Source organism: Salvia splendens, chromosome 22 (assembly GCF_004379255.2).
Source record: "Salvia splendens isolate huo1 chromosome 22, SspV2, whole genome shotgun sequence".
Taxonomy (NCBI): Eukaryota; Viridiplantae; Streptophyta; class Magnoliopsida; order Lamiales; family Lamiaceae; genus Salvia; species Salvia splendens.
In genome coordinates, this window is record NC_056053.1 from 5149734 (window position 1) to 5175342 (window position 25609).

A 25609-nucleotide genomic window follows, 5' to 3' on the forward strand; every position below is an offset into this window, starting at 1 on the left:
TATGTCGGAGCCGTTTCCACGTCGTTAACACATAAAACACTCTGACAAAATTTAGCAGTAATTTGGACCCCCAAGTTTAGAATCTTGGCTCCGCTATTGATTAGAGCCTAGATTTTAATTATTAGATGAAAAATGGAAGGATAAACAACACAATGTCATAGTATGCCATTGTTGTTTTTTCCATGTTATAAAATCTTATTGCCACATCATCGTGGATTTCATCAAAAAAATATTGCTAAATTATGAAATCTAGTGATTTATCATTTCAATTTTGAAAAAGATGAGACAAACCAAAATCTATCTATTTTTCATGATTTATTTGATAATTATTATATTTTTGTAATCTTGTAAATTATTAGTAGTATTAGAAACCAATTTGTTTATTATTAGACTAGCAAAATTGAGTCTCTACTCTTTCATAGCTTGAAAGCTATTTATATGCAGGGGAAAAAGGAAGTATAAAACACAAATGAAGCAGAGATTTTCCCCACCAAAAACAATTCACATTCACATTACAAACCGGCCCACTTCCCAGTCACTGAAATTCTCCACCGATTTCCTTTTTTCTTCAATGCTGCTTTCTTGTGAGTCGTAAATTCTGGCTGTTAATTTCTTTTAATCACTTCCTATTTGCAAATCGAGCATGCGTGCAATCACTCATTGCGATATTCTGTTTCTTGAATCAACTGTACGTGAAATTGATCCCAATCTTGATGTAGCTTGTGATAAGATATAAAGAGTTGATTACTTTGAGGAGTTGGATTTGCATTTGCTGTTTGATTAGGGGAAGTTGGTAGTTCTGATTCTTTTTTTGTATGTGGTTAATCTTGGTTCAATATTAATTGTTTTGGAACCAATGCTGCTTTGTTCGTCAGCTGGTTGAAGCAAGAAGTTGAGAGATATTGATGGTTTTGTGATGCATATGTTTTTAATCTTGAAAACTATTTTGCATATTGCTTTGAGGCCAACAATGTGATTGCTTTGAGGGTCAAGAATCGATTTACAGCTGTAAACCTGTTGAGTTTCTGTGAAATGAGTTAAATTGCTACTTGCAGTCGAACTGTGTTTCTGGTTTACGTTTTTTTTGTGCGCTAAGAGAGGTTTTTATGTTGGAAGTTTGATGTGAGTGTTCTTTTTCCTTATTTAGTTATCGTTACGACTAAATTCTGCTCATAAACTTAGTAGTATCCTTTCGGTGCATTTTACAGAATACTATCTGAGGTTTATCAAAAACTGACTAGAAAGGTCTCAACTATTTCCTTGTGCTTCCGTGTTATCATGGGAGGTGTAGAGGACGAGCCGCTCCCAAAACGTGCGAAATTGTCCTCTGGAAAAATAGGATGGCTTTCGGACGGCATATCTGTTGGAGAACAAGGTAGTTGCTCATCAAGTGGTTCAATGGCTCTGCAGTTAGCATCTGGAGATGACGAGGTTGTTGCCTCGAATGGGGTGATTAGTAAAGTTGAATTTGTTCGTGTCATTACAGAGGCATTGTATTCTCTTGGCTATTCAGAGATTGGGAAACATTTGGAGGAAGAGTCAGGAATACCTTTACACTCCAATCTGGTAGCTACGTTTATACAGCAAATTCTTGATGGCCAATGGAATGAAAGTGTCACAACATTACATCAAATTGACCTAATAGATGAAAGTATTATTAAAACGGCATGTTTTATGATACTAGAGCGGAAATTTTTTGAACTTTTGTATGGAGAAAAGGAAGTGGATGCATTGAATACTCTTAGGACCCAGATTATACCACTTAATGTGAATCTTGACAGAGCTAAAGAACTGTCTTATTTGATGGTTTGTCAACCCCATATTTCGCTTGATAATAGTCACAGTCAAGAGTCAGGACTCTCTTCTCGTAAAAAGTTTTTGGGGGAACTGCAACAGTTACTTCCTCCAACAGTGGTAATCCCGGAATACAGATTGGTGCGTCTTGTTGAACAAGCTCTTGACTTTCAAAGGGATGGTTGCAGGCTCCACAACTCAGTTGGGGAAATGTCATTGCTCGTGGACCATCAGTGTGGACTGGACCAGGTTCCTTGTCAAACTGTGCAGGTAATATTCTAATCTGCACATATACTTGTGGAAGTAAACAAGTACTTGTTGGAGTTGTTAAGGATTAAAACTTTAACTAGCTCCAATGGCTTAAGCTTCTGTTCTATCAGTCTCAAATCTCACTACCACCAATATATCCGGAAAATAATGAAATACAAAAGTTCATGTGCTAGCAGAGTTACGCCCCATTATCTGAGGGATGTGTTGAAGTTTATGATTTTAAAATGAGGTGGTATTTTAGCACAATTAATGTTTATGCATCTTTGTATTGTTCTGCAATGGCTCCTCAGTCAAGTTTTTTTTTTATCCAAGTAAGAAAACAATGGGCTTAAGAAAATAACTCAAACTCTAGGCCTCTTTCTACTGGCTCTGATGTTAAAGGATCTTACATTCGAGAATTAAGTTCTAGTGGTGGATCAATACTTCTCGCTTGAAACTATCAATTGTGGAATTTTCAAAGTGTTTCTCTTATCATGACTTGTATTTGATATCCTCTCTCTCCTTTCAACCCCAGATATTAGAAGAACACAGCGCTGAAGTTTTGTTTCTGAAATTTTCTCACAACGGAAGATACTTGGCCTCATCGTCCCGTGATTCCCATGTGATCATATGGGTGGTACTGCTTCTCCTTCTGTCTGAATTCGTTTTTGTTTCTGAAGTTGCTGTTTGAAGTCTTTATGTTAGATGTGGCTTGCACTTGACTTTTTACTGTCATTTTATACCAGGTTAGTTACAAAAGAATCCTCCACCTTCTAATATTTTTACGGTTTAATATCTTTTAGTTGAAAGTTCATCTCTGACATTGATAAAGTTAAAAGATACGATTTGACCAAACATATCATTTATTTACAACGTACAGTACATATAAAAAAAAGTGATACAAGATGTAAATCAGTGTCAATTACTTTTAGTGGAAATGTATGCACTCTCCTGCTGATGAAATTCTACCATATATGGATACTTGTTGTACTCCTTCCATTCGTTTGCAAGAATGCACTCTATGGTATTCTAATATATCGCGCATGTTTCTTATTCAAGTCATACTCATCTAAATCTGCCATCCTCCTGTTATATATTTGTCAAACCAAGTCAAGCTATTTCTTGAAAACTCTGTTTTTGCTGTTTGTGGAACTACATCGGTCCAATTCTTACGATCAACTGCTCAAATGTTTACCTACCGTACTACCCAATCACTTTTTGGTGCATCATCTCAAATGCATACTATATATTCCATGCCTTAATAATATGTATGTTGTGCATGCATTATACATTTTTGTGCACCGATGGTTTTCTTTCTTTCTTTCTTTTTTAGGTTAATGTTGACGGTCATGTAATCATGAGGCATAGATTAACTGGCCATGGACAACCTGTATCCTATGTTTCATGGAGCCCTGAAGATGATCAAATTCTTACATGTGGAGAAGATAAAACAGTTAGGCGGTGGGATATCGATTCTGGTGAATGCCTCTGTGTCTATGGAAAACAAAATCTTAGTTTGCTCTCATGTGAATGGGCTGCAGATGGGAAACATATATTCACTGGTGTTACTGATAAAAGCATCCGCATGTGGGATCTCGAAGGAAAAGAAGTAGGTTCTTGGCAAGGGAAGACAACTTATCGTATGGAAAACTTGGGAATCACCACTGATGGGAAGGAGTTAATTATACATTGTAAAGATGATGGAGTTTTTTTGTTTGGATGGGAAACAGGTTCTCAAAGATTAATGGAAGAGAATAAAAAAATAACTTCATTTGCGCCGTCCGAAGATGGAAAGCTGCTGCTCCTTAGCCTATGGGATGGAGATCTTCATCTATGGAATATAGACGGATGCTTACACAATATAGGAGAATACATAGGTAACAAATGTTCCAGTCTTGTTGTACGGTCTTGTTTAGGTGGACGAAAGCAAGCTTTTGTTGCCAGCGGAAGCGAGAACTCCCAGGTGATCTTTATCTTCTGCTCTTATTTATTTACTGTTTTATATCGTTCGTCTCTTTGCATACCCCAGAAAATAAATGTATTTACATGATAAGAAACACCCTTTTGAGTACAATAATCACATTTGCAAAGAGATTTTCGAGAGAGGCTCGTACTGTATTTTTTTGGTCATTAAACATATGAAATGAACATGTGATGTTTTGCGACGTGAGGAACACTAGTAACAATGTGATGAATGATGTGTTGAGATTTCTGTTTGCAGGTTTACATATGGCACAGACACTCTGTGGAGGTGATTTGTAGTTTGAGTGGTCACACTGGAGCTGTGAACTGTGTTAGCTGGAATCCAGCCAATCCTCATATGCTTGCATCAGCGAGCAACGATCGTACGATTCGTATATGGGGATTGAAACAAGTAAACAGCTAGTACACTTGAAAAGGTTTAAACATTTGCTTCTGTGTAAATGCTACTTGTTTCACTCTCTGTAACACAATTCTTGAATGCAAACTACCATTCACTCTAACAACAATTCTTCTGGTTTCTGCTCTTAAATGCTATTCTAGACTAGTTCCATTATATTGAGAGTTATGGAAGATCAATCAAATTGTGTGATAGAGAATTGTCAAAATTAGAAATTAATGGCAACAATTAAATACTTAGAACTTCTCCGCACAAATTATTTGAATCCAAGAAGGGATAACATTCATAGTTAGCCGTGAAAAATACATTGCAGTAGGACTACAATTTTCCACAGTTTTTCCCACTTTCTTCATCTTCTTCTTCTTCTTCACTCTCTCTCATTCATGCTTTCTATGCTTTCTTTTATACCCTGCACCATCAAACAATCAAACATATATACATTTATATCCATATCTAACTCTTTCTATATATACATATATCTCTACCTGCATGTGTTGACCTGAATACATATATGGGTTTTGATCTATGCAAAACTAGACCTTAATATAAAAATGTAGAACAAAATCATACGAAATGCATTTTTAGGTCATTGTTAATTTATTTTTAAGTCATTTTAATAAAGGATGACCTAAAATAATTTAAATTACTTGTGGACCTCATCGAATTAAAATTAGTTTATAATTTAATAGTAGTAGTACTTTTGTCATCAATGAAAAACAATGTGGCTAATTAACAACAAAGTTGTTAGGCAAAATTTAGAAAATGAAAAAAACATAAAACAAAATTCAATTTTGATTAAAACTTACTACTCCATATCATACTAACAAATTTGTTTTCAGCGTATTGGTATTTTATTTGACTGTCAAAGACATGGAAAGTTAAATTCAATAAGTTTACGTATTCTAGAAGAAATGATAAAATAAAAAACGAGAAAATAAGGTGACTATATATTATTGTTGGACGGACCGAATGACAAAGTGTAACTCTTATTATAGGACGGAAGGAGTATTTTTTAGCAAAAAAATAATATAGCTCGTTTTTATAATTTTAGTATTTGGTTTTATTTCCACTTAACTTACTTAAAAACAAATTTCTTAAACACAGTAAAAAATGCCTCTACTACATAGCCACGAATGAAATATAATTTTTCTTAGACCTAACAATTTTCGATATAACACAATAACTCGACATGAAACTAATGGATTAGGGTCGAGTCTTATTAAGTTTGAGTCCTTATTGGATCGACCCAATAAGAACCCGTTGATTTTGAGTTGGGTTCGGGTTATCCAATAAAAAATAAAGTTATTATTTTTATCAATTAAAAAAATATGTTATACTTTAATTTTAGTATTATTTGGATTTAAATTGTGATAAATTTTGTTATAAATTAATGTTTTCTTTGAAATATTGGTTCATCAATAAAAGTAGATTTTAAGGTTCAAAAGGATTAACTATGGATTTTTATAAGTAAATCAGTAAATGTATCAAAGTAAGAAATATAATTGGCTAAAAGAGAGATGACTTAAATACACATTCATTATGTAGATTTGAGAAAATCTTGAGCAAGTTCTAAAACAAAGACATGTACTCAATCAAACCACATATGAATGAAAATTTAGGCTCAATATCATAATAAAAATGCAAGTTACTAGCAAGAACAACTATTTTAAAATAAAGCACTTTTGAAACTTTATCAGAACACTAACTTTATCAAAAACAAGAAATGAAAACAACTCAAATACTGCAACTAAAAGCGCCAATGATTGTTTATCATAAGGTAAGTTCAATTTTATCATTAGTAGTCGATTTTGACTAATTAACGATAGATATGATATTATTTGTTCATCAATTGCTAATTAATTAGTAATTCCAAATTAAAGTTAAATTTTAGCTATTAGAGTAGACCTAGTAGTTGAAATAATGACAAGTGAATTATATTTTAAATTTAAAAATTTATTAAATAAACTTAATAGGTGTATTAATGTCAGTTCTTATATATTGTGATTAAGCCTAACCATTTTCTCTCTCTTCAAAATCATATTAAACTTTAAATTTACGTAACTCTCTCGATTTAAATTATTTTTCATAAAAAATATACCAAATTAATGGTAATTTCATAATAATTCTAATGATATTAATTGCATATGTCCGACGATGATCGGATGATAAAATTTTATAATTTTGATTTTAATTTTCGTATATGTTGAGAGCAGATTTTATATCAATAATTGCATCAAAAGTTTTTAATATAATGCATGTACAATATCAATAAAACTTGTTAATATTTTCGGGTGCTTGTGTTGAAATTCTCAGGTCATTGTGTTGATATAAAAATAACTGAAAATTATTATGTTATAACAAAGTAACTATTTTACTCTTATATTAATATTTTATGTATACTATTTATTGAAACTCATGTGCTTTAATCTCATCCACTCATATTAATCGTGGATCGGATACTAAACGCATTTTAAGATGACCCTATTTGCTCAATCAATATTGTTACAGCAGTGTCTTATTTCGTTTACATTAGTATTTGAATCACAACTATTTATAATATACATTACACAAAATCTCGTTTTGCATTACAATTTTCCTTTATACATTCTAGAATGTATAGCGATTATAAATGAAATTAATTTTCAATATTTTCATCACATCACAGATATATTTAGGCTGACATGCAGCATCAAGATTCTATGATTGGATGGGGCCAAAAGTTTAATCTGTTCTTCATTTTATGTTTGTTGTTAATTTTGTGTGCTTTTTGTTATTTTTTAAAAAGCATTAAATGAAATAATTAATTAGCTAGCACTACAAGCTTCCAAAAGCATAAATGAAACATAAAATAAAATAGCAAACGAGATGCATATGTATATTTTCGTAGTCTTGTAAGTTAAGAGTATTAAAAAACGATTTATTTATTTTCATCGATGTGTGCAAATTACAGCATTAGATGAGTATACGTAGATACATACAAAATGTTTCATCATTGAATCATACTATTATATTGAATTGGCTGGGGTGGAGACGAGGGCGAGGTGAGGAAGTTGCAGATTTGGATAACGGAGATGTTGTAGGGCATTTCATAGATGGATTTGAGGAACGTGGCCATGGAATCAGAGCCGACGGGGGTGAAGCCGTCTCTGAGATTGGTGATTTTGACGTCGGTTTCGAAGAGGGTGGAGTGTTGGAGTATTTGACACACAAAATATATGAACATTCAATAAGGATGAAATTTGGAAGATAAGTAGATATTCAAATATGATAAAGTACCTAGCTAATATACACATACTACCCATATACTCCACCGCCTATTACATAAATGGAAGTGTGGCTTCATTTTTTGACCATGAACAATTAAGTATTGATCTACAAAATCCACCACCATATGGCTTAGAGAACTTGTAGGCATCTTTTTAGCCATGAGAAATCTCAAAATTTTCATCAAGTGGTGATGCAACAACTTCATCATTTTTCTTAATCTTGAAGTAATTGAGTTTAATAAACTTAACATTCTTCCTTAAGCTCAATTTTTCAAGGTCTTCATGCCAAGTATAATTTTCAATCTTCTAAAAACATCATACTTTAGTGGCTTCGTAAATATATCTGCAATTTGATCTTGTGACTTGCAGTACACCAACTCCACATCATGTTGGTTCACGTGCTCCCAAATAAAATGGTAACGTGTACCAATATGCTTACTTTTTTCATGGATCACCGGATTCTTTGCAAGTGCTATGGCGGACTTGTTATCAACACATAATGCACGTTAGATATCATAGACTTCTAACCAGACTTTTGAAGTAAGTTGGATCCACCTATGCTTCATCATCATGCTTCCTTAATTCTTGACCAATCTCCATGGGAGTATTAATAGGATTGCAAGACTCTACTGACTTCTCCAAGATTTGTTTTGCAAATGAGCGTTGAGAAATAAATATCCCGTCTTCAAGCCAATGTGCGTCATCTCGAACATGTGTCATCAAGCCAATGTCCGTCATCTCGAACTCCTTGATCATGCTCTTCTTGAATTTATGAAATATTGCTTCACAATTTCACGTAAAAATTAGATTATCAACATATAGGCAAACAAATAACATGTTACATGTATCATCTTTTTTCATAGAGCTTGTTCAAAAGGGCACTTTACAAAGCCATTCTTCAGAAAATACTCATCGATTCTGGAATTCCATGCGCGTGGTTGCTTGCTTGAGCCCGTATAAAGCTTTCTTCAATCTGTAGGCTTTATCTTCAGCTCCTCGTTTCACATAACCTTCAGGTTGCTCCACGTAAATGTCTTCTTCAAGAAAACCATTTAGGAAGGCCGACTTCACATCAAGCTGATAGATCTTCCAATTGTGTTGGGTGGCTAGCGAGATAAACAATCTGATCGTCTCAAGACGAGCAACAAGAGCAAATACTTCCCTATAATCGATTCCAGCCTTATGCTTCTATCCTTTCGCCACCAACCTCGCCTTGTACCTTTACACTTCACCATTGGTATTTTTCTTTGTTTTGAACACCCATTTCACACCAATTGCTTTTCAGCCTTCTGGAAACGTTGTCAACGACCAAGTATCGTTTTTCTCAATCACATTGATTTCTTCATCCATTGCAATCTTCCATTTTCTGTCATGGGCAGCATCTGCATTAGCAACAGTATCAACATCCATATAAAAACAAATAAAATTAACATTTTCATCTTCAGCTCCATCAACTTCTTTAGTAGCTTCATATATATCATTCAGATTGTGCATTCTTCTTGGCCTTCCCACTGGACCTTGATATGATGCTGGTGATTCTGGTTCTTCGATTTCACGTGCATCTTCTTGTTGACCAGGTACAATTTCTGGCGTGCTTTCAGCTCTCTTATCCTCCTAGCTCCATGTTTGATCTTCTTCAAACACCTCAGTGCGACTTATGATCAACTTCTTCGTGAGTGTTATATACGTATCCCACGAAGATACATTTTTCACTTTTATCATAAAGCTTAATTCTTCGAGCTTCAGGAATTTTGGCATAAGCAATGCAGCCAAAAACTCTCAGGTGCGCAAGACTGGGCTTGAACGAACTCCATGCTTCTCCGGGCGTAATGTTGCGAACACTTTTGGTGGGACACTAATTCAAGAGATGTGCTGTTGTTGCAACAACTTCAGCCCAACATTCTCGATGTAAGTCCTTCCCTTTGATCATACTTCTCGCCATATCAAGAACTGTTCGGTTCTTCCTTTCAGCAACACCATTCAGTTGAGGAGTATATGGAGGTGTAAGCTGGTGAATGATTTCATGCTCCTTGCAAAACTTTCAAACAGATCGGATGTGAACTCGCCACCTTGGTCGGATCAGAGAACTTTAATATATGCACACTCTGTCTTTCAACAAGAATTTTGAATTCTTTGAAAATATCAAACACCTCAGATTTCCTTTTCAAGAAATACACCCAAGTGTTTCTGGAATAATCATAAATGAAAGTTAAAAAATATTGATTACCTCCAGTAGAAACAAGCTTTAGAGGACAACATACGTATGAACGATCTCCAACGGGCATAATGCTCTCCATCTTATTTCTTTCGAGAAGCTTGGCCTATGATGTTTGTCAAGCATGCATCCTTCACAACCTTCTTCAAGATGATCAATATGCGGCAAGCCTTTCTCCTTATTCTTTTTGGACAGAAGCTTTAAACCACCAAAATTCAGATTTCCAAGACGCGTATGCCATAACCACGATTCATCTTTAACAATAGCTTTCATGCACTTCAACATATCATGTTTCGTATTTAATGCAAATAATCTATTTTTGGACATCTTCACACATGCAATCAAATTACCACGAGCATCATTGATAGCAAGGTAAGAATTCTTGATAATAACATCAAATCCCTTCTCCAACAATTGACCAGAGCTCAAAATATTACTTTTCATGGCATACACATAATATACATCATATATAAAACCATGATTTTCATTCTTCAGCTTAATCAAGATATTACCTTTTCCTTAAATAACTTTTGAGGAATCTCCAAAGGTCACATCCCCATAAGATGTTTCATTTAGCTCCACGAAGAGTTCTTTATTCCCGCACATGTGGTTACTAGCTCCAATATCCAAGTACCACGTGTTGTACTAATCACCTACAAGCCTTTATGAGTAAAAAGAGAGGTTGAAATTTCATGCTCATTATCGTCTCCACCATCGGCATAATTGACTTGTTGATTGGACATGGTATTTCCGGCTGTTGGACACTCATAGTTGTAATGCCCGAATTCGTGACAAGTATAGCACTCGACATTTGCTTTATCAAACCATTATTGATTGTGGGTTTGCGAATAACCGCCTCTATATTGTCCTCTTCCTCGTCCTTGTTGTCCATAAGAACTTCGATAGGTGAAATTTTGACGCCCTCCCTCATTTTGATAATTCTGGTTGAGTCCTCCTCGACCACGATAACCTCGGCCTCGACCTCGGTTGTATCCACCACGTGATGTCCCAGGCTCAAACTTCTTATCTTCTTTGATTGACATCTTCGCTTGTAGCATATGCTCAGGAGAAACAGTGGCCTTTTTCTTCATACGTTTTTTGTGAACTTCCAAGCTGCTCTGCAATTGGTCGATAGACATGGTGTTGCAGTGGCGGATCCATGAATTTATATTCGGGGGTGCGAGTCATATGATAAATCATTATATAATATACGCCCTCCTAATTGTATCTCGCTCATTTGGAGGATATTTCATTATATCGGTTCTTCTAATAGGATCATAATGAAGTTTTTCGATATCATAAATCAATTCTTCCTCAAGTAATGGCACACTAGCATCTGAAGGAGATACAATACCAATTGAATTTGAAGCCGGAGAGCTTGAAGGTGGAGAGCTTGAAAGTGGAGTGCTTGAAGCCGGAGAGCTTGAAGGTAGAGAGCTTGAAGCCGGAGAGCTTGAACTATCATGAGTTTTTCTCCTTTTGGACATAAATTGTCGAAGATCGGATTGTTTTCTCATCACTTTTTATTTTATTTCCTGCACACGATGTCATTACAAAATTTGTCAAAATAAATATTGACCATTCAATTCTAATGTTGTGCATTCATGCTTAATAATCCAAACTAGGAGGAGACAAACCAAAGAGATTAGTTCTCCGCAAGATTTTATCTCAAACTCTATCTCAATTCATGTTAATCATCTCTGACATCATTTATTTCATCAATCAGGAACATCTAACCACAAAAACCATAATCCCTAAGATATATAAATTTTCAATATTCAAAAACAATTCAGTAAAGAAGAGCTACTTTGATAACCTTCCAATTTCGTGATTACTTTTACAAACCGTGAAATCAGTGATGAACTTGAGAATTTTAAAGAAATAAGGTATGGAGGTTTTGAGGAGGTGTGGCTGTCGAACTTCAGGGAAAAAAAGGAATTGGAAAGAAAGAATGCATTTTCTTAACTTATAAAATTCCTATAACAAATTATTTTAAATATATAATATTACTAAAAAAAATTTTTGGGGGTACACTCGTACCCCCATTGTCCCCTCTCCCTCCGCCACTGTGGTGTTGAGATCTTTTGATTCTTCGATAGCCGCAACGACATGCTCAAACTTCGACATCAAGGAACGAATAATCTCAATAACACGAACATCTTCAATAATATCCCCTTGTCTTTTCATTTGATTCACAATAACCAAAGCTCTTGTGAAATAGTCTGAAATGCTATTGCATTTAATTTCACAAAATATCTTATCACATTTATTATCAATCAAAAGTCTTTTGACAAGTACGAATCAAATACTATTTATGAATGTTTTAATGGAAAAGTGATTATAATACACATTTATTACTTTAGCTCTATCTGCAATATACCTCAGCATTGTAGATTAATGGAATGTTTTAATGGAAAAGTGATTATAATACACATTTATTACGTTAGCTCTATCTGCAATGTACCTCAGCATTGTAGATTAATTAGTCTTGGATTAAATTAGTTGTAACTTGTATTTGTAAGGGTGAAAGTGAAATGGTAAATCATTACTCTTGAGATATAATTTCATTTTAATCCTCTTTTATAGAGTAGAACCGATATATATTGTCACGATTCAAATTTATAAAAATACAATCGACCAAGAAATAAGATTAGTTATTTATGACTATTAATCACAAGTAGGACGGAGTCACGGAGACAACATGGGCCATGCCACCGCTCCAATGGGAACTTAGCCAATGCTGATCTCAATACCTCCACCATGGTCGCCCATATCTAGCTGGAGAACCCCGTATCTAAATACATGGTTTACATTTTTCGTACATAGAGATAGTTTCAAAGAGAATATACATGGTCACAACCCTACTACTACATACTCCCATCGTCCCAAGGAAGATGACCCCTTCTTTGGGCGGCACCGGATTTTATGCAGCTTTAGTTTATGTGTTAAGTGGAAAGAGTGAAGTAAGAGAGATGTAATAAAGTAGAGATAAAAGGTGTTTCCAATTTTAGTAAGGGGTCATTTTGGTTGGGACAATCCAAAACGGAAAGTGTGTCATCTTCAATGGGACCAAAGGAATACAATATACTAGTATAATTCTTACATTAATAGTATAATTCTGTTAGTGTGTTTGAATATATTTGGGAATACATTATAGTACTATAATTGAATTTGCGTTCTTTGTATTTGTGGAAAAATATCTTCTATACAATTTTTCTTGCATTAATATTGAATTTAGATTTAACATACATATTTTTAATATATCTCTATATAATAGATTGTAGTTATTAGGAGGTGTGATCCGTTGCTAACTTTTTAAAGTTGTTAACTCTCTTAACTTATACATGCAGTGCATTAAAAATGTCAACATAAACTTAGTTGATATTTTTATACACTGTGTTGATATTGATATTTAAAATGTCGACATAGTATATTAAAATGTCAACATGATTTTATTATTAGATAAAGAAATAGAAGGATAAACCAGACATGCTCATGGTGTGATATTGCCGTTTTGTCCATGTTAAAAAATCTGGTTGCTAAATCATCCCAGGTTTTATCATAAAAACATTGCAAAATTATGAAATTTAGTGATTTATCATTTAATTTTGAAAAGTACGAGACACACCCAAAATTTATCTAGTTTTCGTAGTCTTGTACTTCCTCTGTTGCATAATAGAGGAGATATTTATTTCCGGCATGGAGATTAAGAAAAATTATGTTAGGTGAGTTAAGTAAGGAAGAATAAAGTAAGAAATGAAAAAGGTAGAAATGAAAAGAGAATAAAGTAAGAGAGAGTAAAGTAAGTGAAAAGAAATGTGCTGACTTTTACTATAAGAGCATCTTTAATGCTGCCAGGTCAGGCCGCAATTGGGGTCCGGCTCGGGCCAGGCGCGATGGAGCAGCGAAGACGGCGGCTTGGGCCGCGCCCAGTTCCGGCCTGGAATGGCAATTGAGCTTCCGGGGCCGTGACCCATTGCGTCCCGGCCCGGGGTTGGAGGGGGTTCGGGCTAGTCCCCCAATTTTTGATTTTTTTTGCATTTGGAAGAGGATGAAGAGGGAGAGAGGGGCGACGAAAATTTTTGCATTTCTGATTCTTTTGCATTTCTTTTTATGTTCTGATTCTCAATTTTTTTAATTTATAATATAATTTATAATTATATGTTGGAAATTTTGAAGTGGAGCTCTCATTTTGATTTTCTTATTTTGATCATTTTTTTCAATATCTACTTTATAATTTATTATTTTTGAATTAAAAATAAATTTCTCGTGTTATAATTGTTCAACGTTTTCAATTTTTACAAGTAAAATAGGTTGGAGTAGTGAATAGTGCAATTTAATAGTTGGGGTCTGGATGGGACTACAAAGTTATAGTAGTTGTGGCCTGGACTTGAAATTTAGAAGAATGATTACGTGGAGGGGACTTGGGGCCTAAATTCGAACCGGGATTAAGAATGTCCTAAAGGAAAATGACTTTATTACTAAGGAATGTACCAAAATAGAAAAATGACTTCACTAATGTTGAACTTAGGGAATAGCAAATTACTACTATTATGGGCCATTTGGTAGCTGTAACATCTAGATAAGAGGAGTGATCTGGGTTTATTTGTGCATTTGGTAGCTATGTTAACAATCTACACAGCCCGTGTTTGGTATCCTGCCCGCACAAAGCCCACTGAAAAACCTATGTTTCAATCATATTTGTAACTACCCATTTGCCTATGTTACATATCAACCTAGTTAACTTTAGTAAAATACATTTTTACTCATCCATTTTTAGTTAAAAGCAATACTAATATTTATAAAATTACAAATAAAATTATTGGTATAATTAGAAGTTAACAAAAGTGTACTTAAAATAATAAAAATGATAAAAACAATTTACATAACATATCACAAATTTTAAAATAAAATATTTTAAAATATTAAAATTTCTATATTAGTCTAAACAATATATTATATAAAGTTGTGTGACGTGTTTTTTCACCATGCCTTAAAAAAGATAATATAATATTAAGTTGTAATATATATAATAATTATTTATATTATGCTATAATATTTTTAATTATATTTTTTACCCCACGAGTTCAGCTTTTTGGATCTATCATTGGAGAGAGTGTGTCATAGACTCATAGAATAGAGCAATTATTCTTCAAGGATAGTTTATTCATTAACTTAAATTAATGAGGATAATTTTGACAATTATAATTTTATCCCTATTAAGATAATTCATAATTATCTTAAGATATCAAACACCCAATCAAGATAAATTAATTAATCAAAACTATGATAACTATCATAAATTGTATCATGTCTAATCGAAAAATGATGTAACTACCCAATGATGTTTTAGTATTAGAAACCATTTTGTTTATTTTCGTCGTTGTGTGCAATATTAGATTTAAATTGAGTGTACATTTCAATTTTCTTTTTTCCCCACAAAAAAACAATTCACATTACAAACCGGATCACTTCTCAATCTCTGAAGTTCTCCACCGATTTCCTTTTTTCTTCATCAACCGCTTTGGATGCTGATTTCTTGTGAGTCCCTAAATTCTGATTAATTTCTGTTAATCACTTCCTAATTGCAATTCAATCATTCATTGTCATTGGGATATTCCGTTTCTTGAGTCAACTGTACGTGAAATTGATCCCAATCTTGATGTTGCTTGTGATAAGATATAAAGAGTTGATTACTTTGAGGAGTTGGATTTGCATTTGCTGTTTGATTAGGGGAAGTTGGTAGTTCTGATTCTTTTTTCTATGTGGTTAATCTTGATTCCATTTTAGTTGTTTTGGAACCAATGCTGCTTTGTTTGTCAGCTGGTTGAAGCAAGAAGTTGAGAGATATTGATGGTTTTGTGATGCATATGTTTTTAAGTCGGATTCATCTTGAATACAATTTTGCATACTCATCGATTTTTTTGTACCTGAGTGAAAATTTGAACCCAACAATATGATTGCTTTACAGCTACAAACCTGTTGAGTTTCTGTAAAATGAGTTTTTTCTTGAAATCTATTAGTATTATAGTAATATTTTCTTTTAGGGGGAATGTCTTCAGTTAAATTGCTACTTGCAGTCGAACTGTGTTTCATTTATGTTTTTTTTATGCGTTAAGAGAGGTTTTTATGTTGGAAGTTTGATGTGAGTGTTATTTTTCCTTATTTAGTTATTGTAACTACTAAATTCTGCTCATAAACTTAGTAGTATCCTTTCGGTGCATTTTACAGAGTACTATCTGAGATTTATCAAAAAACTGACTACAAAGATCTCAACTGTTCCCTTGTGCTTCCGTGTTATCCATTTATGGGGTGAAGTGGGCTTCTAATGAGAGGTGTAGAGGACGATCCGCTCCCAAAACGTATGAAAGTGTCCTCTGGAAAAATAGGAGGTCTTTCGGACGGCATATCTGTTGGAGAACAAGGTAGTTGCTCATTAAGTGGTTCAATGGCATCTGGAGATGACAAGGTTGTTGGCTCGAATGGATTGATTAGTAAAGTTGAATTTGTTCGCATCATAACTGAGGCATTATATTCTCTTGGCTATTCAAAGATTGGGAAACATTTGGAGGAAGAGTCAGGAATACCTTTACACTCCAATCTGGTAGCTACGTTTATACAGCAAATTCTTGATGGCCAATGGGATGAAAGTGTCACAACATTACATCAAATTGACCTAATAGATGAAAGTATTATTAAAACGGCATCTTTTATGATACTAGAGCGGAAATTTTTTGAACTTTTGTATGGAGAAAAGGAAGTGGATGCATTGAATACTCTTAGGACCCAGATTATGCCACGTAATGTGAATCTTGACAGAGCTAAAGAACTGTCTTATTTGATGGTTTGTCAACCCCATATTTCGCTTGATAATAGTCACAGTCAAGAGTCAGGACTCTCTTCTCGTAAAAAGTTTTTGGGGGAACTGCAAAAGTTACTTCCTCCAACAGTGGTAATCCCGGAATACAGATTGGTGCGTCTTGTTGAACAAGCTCTTGACTTTCAAAGGGATGGTTGCAGGCTCCACAACTCAGTTGGGGAAATGTCATTGCTCGTGGACCATCAGTGTGGACTGGACCAGATTCCTTGTCAAACTGTGCAGGTATATTCTAATCTGCACATATACTTGTGGAAGTAAACAAGTACTTGTTGGAGTATCAATTGTGGATTTTTCAAAGTGTTTCTCTTATCATGACTGTTGTATTTGATCCAAGTAAGAAAAACTGAAACTCTAGGTATCTTTCTACTGGCTCCTGATGTTTTAGTGGTGGATCAATACTTCTTGCTTGAAACTATCAATTGTGGATTTTTCAAAGTGTTTTTCTTATCCTGCTGTAATAGGACATCAACTTTACAAAGTTTATCTTTGATTCTAGAGTAACCACTAGGATCTCAAATAGTTGTCACGCTAAAAGTTCGTGTTCTATCATGACTGTTGTATTTGATATCCTCTCTCTCCTTTCAACCCCAGATATTAGAAGAACACAGTGCTGAAGTTTTGTTTCTGAAATTTTCTCACAACGGAAGATACTTGGCCTCATCGTCCCGGGATTCCCATGTGATCATATGGGTGGTACTGCTTCTCCTTCTGTCTGAATTCGTTTTTTTTTCTGAAGTTGCTGGTTGAAGTCTTTATGTTAGATGTGGCTTGCACTTGACTTTTTACTGTCATATTATACCAGGTTTGTTACAAAAGAATCCTCAACCTTCTAATATTTTTACGGTTTAATATCTTTTAGTTGAAAGTTCATCTCTGACATTGATAAAGTTAAAAGATACGATTTGACCAAACATATCATTTATTTACAACGTACAGTACATATAAAAAAAAGTGATACAAGATGTAAATCAGTGTCAATTACTTTTAGTGGAAATGTATGCACTCTCCTGCTGATGAAATTCTACCATATATGGATACTTGTTGTACTCCTTCCCTTCGTTTGCAAGAATGCACTCTATAGTATTCTAATATATCGCGCATGTTATAGGGGTCTAGAGAAGAATATGTTTATCTGGATTGATGTTTCTTATTTAAGTTATACTCATCTAAATCTGACATCCTCCTGTTAAATATTTGTCAAACCAAGTCAAGCTATTACTTGAAAACTCTGTTTTTGCTGTTTGTGGAACTAAATTGGTCAAATTCTTACGATCGACTGCTCAAATGTTTACCTACCGTACTACCCAATCACTTTACATCAAGTTTATCGATGTGCAATATGATGCATTTTTGGTGCATCATCTCAAATGCATACTATACATTCCATGCCTTAATAATATGTATGTTGTGCATGCATTATACATTTTTGTGCACTGATGGTTTTCTTTCTTTTTAGGTTAATGCTGATGGTCATGTAATCATGAGGCATAGATTAACTGGCCATGGACAACCTGTATCCTATGTTTCATGGAGCCCTGAAGATGATCAAATTCTTACATGTGGAGAAGATAAAACAGTTAGGCGGTGGGATATCGATTCTGGTGAATGCCTCTGTGTCTATGGAAAACAAAATCTTAGTTTGCTCTCATGTGAATGGGCTGCAGATGGGAAACATATATTCACTGGTGTTACTGATAAAAGCATCTGCACGTGGGATCTCGAAGGAAAAGAAGTAGGTTCTTGGCAAGGGAAGACAACTTATCGTATGGAAAACTTGGGAATCACCACTGATGGGAAGGAGTTAATTATACATTGTAAAGATGATGGAGTAGTCTTGTTTGGATGGGAAACATATTCTCAAAGATCAATTGAAGAGAATCAAAAAATAACTTCATTTGCGCTTTCCGAAGATGGAAAGCTCTTGCTCCTTAACCTATGCAATGGAGATCTTCATCTATATAATATAGATGGATGCTTACACTGTATAGGAGAGTACAAAGGTAACAAACGTTCCCATCTTGTTGTACGGTCTTGTTTAGGTGGACTAAAGCAAGCTTTTGTTGCCAGCGGAAGCGAAAACTCCCAGGTGATCTTTATTTTCTGCTCTTATTTATTTACTGTTTTATATCGTTCGTTTCTTTGCACACCCCAGAAATAGACTGCTGAATGTAGATTGTCTATGAGTTTTCTCGACAGAGAACCAAAGTGAAGATGATAAATGTATTTACATGATAAGAATCACCCTTTTGAGTTCAATAATCACATTTGCAGAGAGATTTTCTAGAGAGGCTCAAAACTGTATTTTTCCGGTCATTATACATATGAAATGAACATGTGATGTTTTGCGACATGAGGATAATATTGGAATACTTGTAACAATGTGATGAATGATGTGTTGAAATTTCTGTTTGCAGGTTCACATATGGCACAGACACTCTGTGGAGTTGATTTGTAGTTTGAGTGGTCACACTGGAGCTGTGAACTGTGTTAGCTGGAATCCAGCCAATCATCATATGCTTGCATCAGCTAGCGACGATCGTACGATTCGTATATGGGGATTCAAGCAAGTAAACAGCTAGTCCACTTGAAAAGGTTTAACATTTGCTTCTGTGTAAATTCTCATACCTCAAAATGCTGAAGCAGCAAGCATGCTACTTGTTTCACTCACTGTAACAATTCATGATCAATGCAAACTAGCATTCACTCTAACAACAATGTATGCTTTTTTCTTAAATGCTATTCTAGACTGAGAGTTACAAATTATGGAAGATCAATCTAATTTAGAGAATTGTGAATATTACATATTAATGGCAATATTTAAATACTAAGAACTTCTCTGCACAATTAAATTATTTGAATCCAAGAAGGGATAGCATTCATAGTGAGCTGTGGTAAATCTATTGAAGTAGGACTACAATTTTCAACAGTATTTAGCTTATAAAACTGTTTAAAAGTTATGATAGTAAGTAAATAAATAAATTACTAGAAATAGAACGGATCACATAAATAGATTTGGTCATGTCTTGAAATATATAGTTGAAATAAAAGAATGTAGGGTAGCTCAAGAAATAGATTAGTGTGATGGCATTGAGATAGTGAGTTCTAAATTGAGAGGGGAATTAGATTGAGATGAAGTTGAGGTACTAAGTTGATTTGGTTGTGCTACTTCTTCTACTTCTCCTACCTCCATCATCTTTATATTTGTCCATCCAAATCCACTTTCATCATCTTCTTCATCTTCACTCTCTATCTCATTCATGCTTTCTATGCTTTCTTTTATACCCTGCACCATCAAATAATCAAACACATATACACTTATATCCACATCCAAATCTCTATATATACAAATATGAAATGAGGGAACATCTTTTTTGGTCCACGAACTTTGTCAAAGTATCATTTTAGGTTCGTGAACTTTGAAAATATCATTTGAGGTCCGTCAACTATGAGTTAATATCATTTGAACTACTTTTTTACTATTTCAAAGTTTTTATGGATGAAAATACCCTCAATACCTTGAAGGATATATATTTTTAATTAATTTATCACATACTCATATTTTTTTAACAAATTTTCTAAATATAATTTGGCCTTCAATATTATCACTTAATTTTGTGACATGCAAGAAATGTTCCTTATTCAACTTTTTATAATTAAAGAATTTCAAAATATTTTTAAGATATGTATACTCGTAAAACTAATGTCACAGTCAATAGACGATACTTGAATATTAATATATTATTTAAAAATAATATCAATATATCAGTATTCAAGTATCGTCTATTAACTGGGACATTAATTTTACGAGTATACATATCTTAAAAATATTTTGAAATTCTTTAATTATAAAAAGTTGAATAAGGAACATTTCTTGCATGTCACAAAATTAAGTGATAGTATTGGAGGTTAAATTATATTTATAAATTCATAAAAAATATATAGTAAAGATATTCATAAAAAAATATGAGTATATGATAAGTTTATTAAAAATATATACCCTTCAAGGTATTGAGGGTATTTTTTCTTTCAGAAAAACTTGGAAATAGTAAAAATGTACTTAGAATGACATTAACTCATAGTTGACGGACCTAAAATGATATTTTCAAAGTTCACGGACCTAAAATGATACTTTGACAAAGTTTGTGGACCAAAAAAGATGTTCCCTCTTATGAAATATCTCTACCTGCAGGTGTTGATGGTAAATTAAATTTTCATCGATTTGAGGTTTTCTCCTTCTCCCTTGAATTCTACAATTTGGAGCTTCGGAAAATTGTCTGCAAAATTGCATTTATTTATATTAACAATAGTTTCTCCTAATATTTAAAAAAAAAATATCATGAGTTAAATAGATTTAACGACGCAATCAACAATGCATAAGCAACCAAATTAAAAATTGTATAAATTCATGCTCATCAACAAATGCAAGAACTTAAAAAATTATTTTTTACTTGTAAAAATTTATATATATTTTTTGTGAGGGAAAATAAGAAAACAAAAACATTTTAAATAACGATATAACTTATAACTAATCCAAACGTACTACTACATTTTAGTCGAAAATTGAGAAATTTATAGAATTTCTTGCTTTATTCCAATTAGGATAAAAAAAATCAATAATATAAGGCGAGAATTACTTACCTTTGAGAAGAGAATAAAGTTATGTATTCGGATTCTTTTAGTTGGTAGTTTTTAATAGCTATAAAATTGTTTGAACCCATGGATTCTTTCATGCTCCTGTGCATCTGAAAAAATGAATTTGGAAAACTATTAATTGAAAAGTGATTTTAAATTAAGCAATATACTGAAGTACAATAATGCATTGCTTCTCTGATCAGTAATATTTTCATCATATATATATATATATATATATATATATATATATATATAATGAATGGTGAGTTAGTTAAATGTCCAAGGCAACAAATTAAGAGACTTAAACAATTAATGATACTTTATTTAATTATTCAAAAGCAACTACATAAGACAACACACTTTTTTGTTACATGAACTAAACCTAACCTAGCTACACCTATATAGTCGTAAAAGAATGCAAATAGATTATTTTATTCAAACTTTGGTAGCTACATCGTTAATACTGTATTCGTTAAATGTACACATTGTAGCTATTTTTATTATTATAAAATTGGTTCAAAATGCATTATATTTTCATCACACATTTCATGCATGATATGTATGGTTCATGATATATGTTATATATGCATGATATGTATGCTTCATGGTATCATACATTTCACACATTTCATGTATGATTGATGCATTTTGGTCGATATTTATTACTAGTATACTATTATTGTAGATTTAACAAATACGACATGCATCTAAATTTATATTGTAATGAAATATTACATTTACTTTTAATTCATACCTATTCTCTATTGCAGAAGTTTAGAAGCATTTAAAATGAATTTAAGATTTCTAACAAATAAAACCACTCCAAATTTTAAGGATCAGTAAAAAAAACTTTAGTAGTATTACCTTATTATTATGTTTTTTTTTGGTACATAGTTGGTTTTTCCCATACTGTGTTTTATCTGATCACAGAAATGACAACATTCGAGATTGATCTATGATTTATATTATATTTTTTATGTCATGGTTCGAATTTCACTAATATCTTTTAGGTCAGTTAATATTCAATTCAAATCTACAAGTATGGTTTTGAAACAAAAAACAAAGACAAAATATTTCAAATTGAAATAAACAGTTTTAACATATACCTGAAGATGGCTCTTAACATGAGATATCTTGAGCCCTTTGACAGCCATCATCTGCATAATTCTCTTTGGAGTTGCTTCTGCAAACTCAAAAATATATCAACTAAAAAGAAATTGATGAAAATCTTCAAACCCTAAAGTAAAAGGTTGCACTTTTCTTCCACACAGATTATTGATCAAAACAAAGGCAAACCCTAAATAATTAAAAGTGTAAAAATGAATAATTTCGGACTTACGATATTTCCCTCCAAGGTTTTCGACAGCTTCCACAAAGCGGTCATGGAGCTCTGGCGACCACCTTAGCCGCGGGGCCGATGATTTCCTATACTTTCTAACCCTAGAGCTGTCTGAATTTTTCATTTTGCTTAATGCTCGAATTGAAGAGGAATGTTTCTGCAGGGCTTTTTGTGCTGAAAATATAATATATGTTTGTCTAAATGCAGTGGATAATTCAATATATAGATATAAATATTAATGTGGTAAGGAAGAAATGATGGTCGGAGACTCTTGACTTTTTGTGCTAAGGTTTGTAGACTTTTGGGGAACTAATAAATTCTTATTCTTTTGCATGACTTTTATCATTTTGTATAGAATTTTGAGGTTATAATTTTATTCAATTAGTATGTGTTACATGAGGTTTATTGTGAAATCAATTGTACATGATTTTTGTTTATTTTCATGAGATTGGAACCTAGCTAGCTATGTGATGTGATGTGATGTGATGTGATGTGATGTGATGTGGAGTAAATAATTGGGAGTAAAAGACTGAAATAGTTATCAGTTCTTAAAATAATTAAGGGTTGGATATGTATATATATATGTACTTATTGAATTTTCATTTTTGATTAATGTACATGTATAAAGTTTTCATACGAATAGTAGTCTATTTGATGACAATTGAAGTGGCAAAATTTTCTAGGTAGCAGCAGTGTATGAAATTTAAAATTACGTCTGACAGAAGGTAAAGACCAAAGAATTTTACTCATTCTAAGATTATCTATTTTGGCATTTCTCTCTCTTAAATACATTTTTCCATTATTTTGATTACTTCTTAGCTAGTAGTATTATTTTTATTCAGCCATCAGTTCAAACTATTCCAACAATCATTGTCTTGAAGAGATATAGTATAACACACACAAATATATTATTATTGTCAAGTTATATCGTGGATCACAGTTCATAACAATTAAAATTGATCCAAAATTTATCAACCTCTTTTTTAAAATTTTTGTCTCAATTAATTCCATATGAGGCACATGCGAAAATCCAAGTAGACACAGCCGCCCAAGTAATCATTGAATTAATTAGTGCAATAAAACTTCGAAATTGACAACGTTATTTGACTTTTTTTACTTAGAAATTCGTGGCACTGAAATAGGACTATTTCTATTATAATAAACTTAAAAGAGTGATGATAAACAATTAAATTTTATACAACCATTTAATTATATATTAAAATACTAAATACAGTAAGTGGATAAATTAAAAAGATTTATTAGCCTTTAATCTCATTTTTTATTTTTATATTTGAATTTCGTTTCTATTATTTTTATAATTTGAATTAAAGTATGCACTAATTACATTTATGATTTAAAAAAAAAGTATACACAAATCATAAATATATGATTTTAGTATTATGCACTTTTCATGTACTATATATGCATCCATATATTTTAATTAAATGCATAAATATATCTATTTTTTCATATAAACTAGTAGATCAATATAAAATATTTTACATATTATTAACATATAAAATACAGTGTTAATATGTTGAATTGACACTTTTTTTTAATGGGAGGCTAGATTCTTTACCTAGGCTGCTTACTTTGTTTGTAGAATTTGGTATATAGTAATCATAGTATGAATTCTTAAATCTATACCAACATATTAAATTTAGCTTAATAATTTTAGTATGAATCTACTAAACTCATATATGTATATATACCAGACTTGGTTTGATCATAATAGTATGAATTAAATAACTCCATAGTTCATACCAAGATTATGAAATTTGCCTGATTGGAATTCAAATCGTGCAAATTCAGTGACATGAACTTAATTATTTATAATAGGATTATCAAAAGCTAATCTGATTATTGCTATATAAATTAATGTGAATAGTGTGAATCATGTTTTCGTTCAATCACCCAAAATCAACCACTTTGAACTTATTATGTTTGTGATCATTTATTGTTATAATAATAAATATAATTAGCATGCAATAATAGAATAAAAAGGTATGTTTGTTTTTGGGTGCAGTCATGTCAATGAAAGACGGTGCCTAATATTGGACCCATTCTATCCAAATTATTCAACCCTACATATTGCTTTCTTGAAATTCAATTAAAGTTGGATGATAATATAATTAAAAAGTTAGTAAATTCTTTGGTTTTGCAACACTAACTGACGTGGTCCTTTTCACTCCTTTGGTATATATTGCTCACTAATATTGACCTTAAAATTATATTCTTTACGTATCTTTCTAATGCACGTAACAGCTGTACTTAGCTGCAATTCGAATTTTTCGTTGAATTTTATATTTCACATTTTTACTAAATATATGTGTTGTTCAATTCGACTTAATTTACTCAAAGTGTAAAAACTCACCAATTCATATTGAATTACTTAGGTCCACTAGTGCTAGCCACCTTATCACACGTAATTTCAAATAGGATAATTACGTTAAATATACGATTTTTTTATATAACTCTCATTGTGCTAAATAAATGAGAGTTCTATTCAAAGATAAGAATTTGTTGTGATTCTTCTCCTTACCAGAGATAAAAGCCGGGCGTAATACAACCCAAAGAAGGAATACAAAAGAACGAATTGAACCGAAATTACAATGGAAAAAATCGAAACAGTAAGACCGTAAAAGTGTTTAGCCGAGTCGAGGAGGCCTCTTTCCGCAAGACGAGATACGCCCCGGTAGTGCTCTCGGTTTTGGCGTGTCGTCCCCAAAGATAAAACGGCTACGTCTCTGGTGAAGCAGCACCGCAATCAACAGAGCTCCGGCGAACTGGATGGAGGAGAGGGCAGAGCTTTCGACAGGAAAAACAATGCAGGAGAGGGAGAGAGCTTATGATG

The 25609-nt window shown here is 32.9% G+C and overlaps 3 protein-coding genes across 3 annotated transcripts; 2 read left to right on the forward strand and 1 right to left on the reverse strand.

The window, feature by feature from the left end:
* The first annotated feature begins 483 nt into the window (after window positions 1-483).
* On the forward strand, window positions 484-4520 carry LOC121786153 (WD repeat-containing protein 26 homolog). Its single transcript, XM_042184705.1, has 5 exons — window positions 484-584; window positions 1209-2064; window positions 2579-2680; window positions 3377-4006; window positions 4265-4520. The coding sequence occupies exons 2-5, from the start codon at window positions 1279-1281 to the stop codon at window positions 4427-4429; spliced, it is 1683 nt and encodes a 560-aa protein (XP_042040639.1). The 5' UTR covers window positions 484-584; window positions 1209-1278; the 3' UTR covers window positions 4430-4520.
* Window positions 4521-15310: 10790 nt separating this feature from the next.
* On the forward strand, window positions 15311-19493 carry LOC121786240 (WD repeat-containing protein 26 homolog). Its single transcript, XM_042184837.1, has 5 exons — window positions 15311-15445; window positions 16136-17006; window positions 17376-17477; window positions 18241-18870; window positions 19199-19493. Exons 2-5 carry the CDS (start codon window positions 16233-16235, stop codon window positions 19361-19363), a joined length of 1671 nt encoding a protein of 556 aa, XP_042040771.1. The 5' UTR covers window positions 15311-15445; window positions 16136-16232; the 3' UTR covers window positions 19364-19493.
* Window positions 19494-19659: 166 nt separating this feature from the next.
* Window positions 19660-23134, reverse strand: LOC121786241 (myb family transcription factor MPH1-like). The gene is made up of 5 exons (XM_042184838.1): window positions 22756-23134; window positions 22523-22599; window positions 21423-21526; window positions 20968-21058; window positions 19660-20067 (listed from the first exon to the last, which is right to left on the reverse strand). Exons 1-5 carry the CDS (start codon window positions 22877-22879, stop codon window positions 19858-19860), a joined length of 606 nt encoding a protein of 201 aa, XP_042040772.1. The 5' UTR covers window positions 22880-23134; the 3' UTR covers window positions 19660-19857.
* Window positions 23135-25609: the final 2475 nt, after the last annotated feature.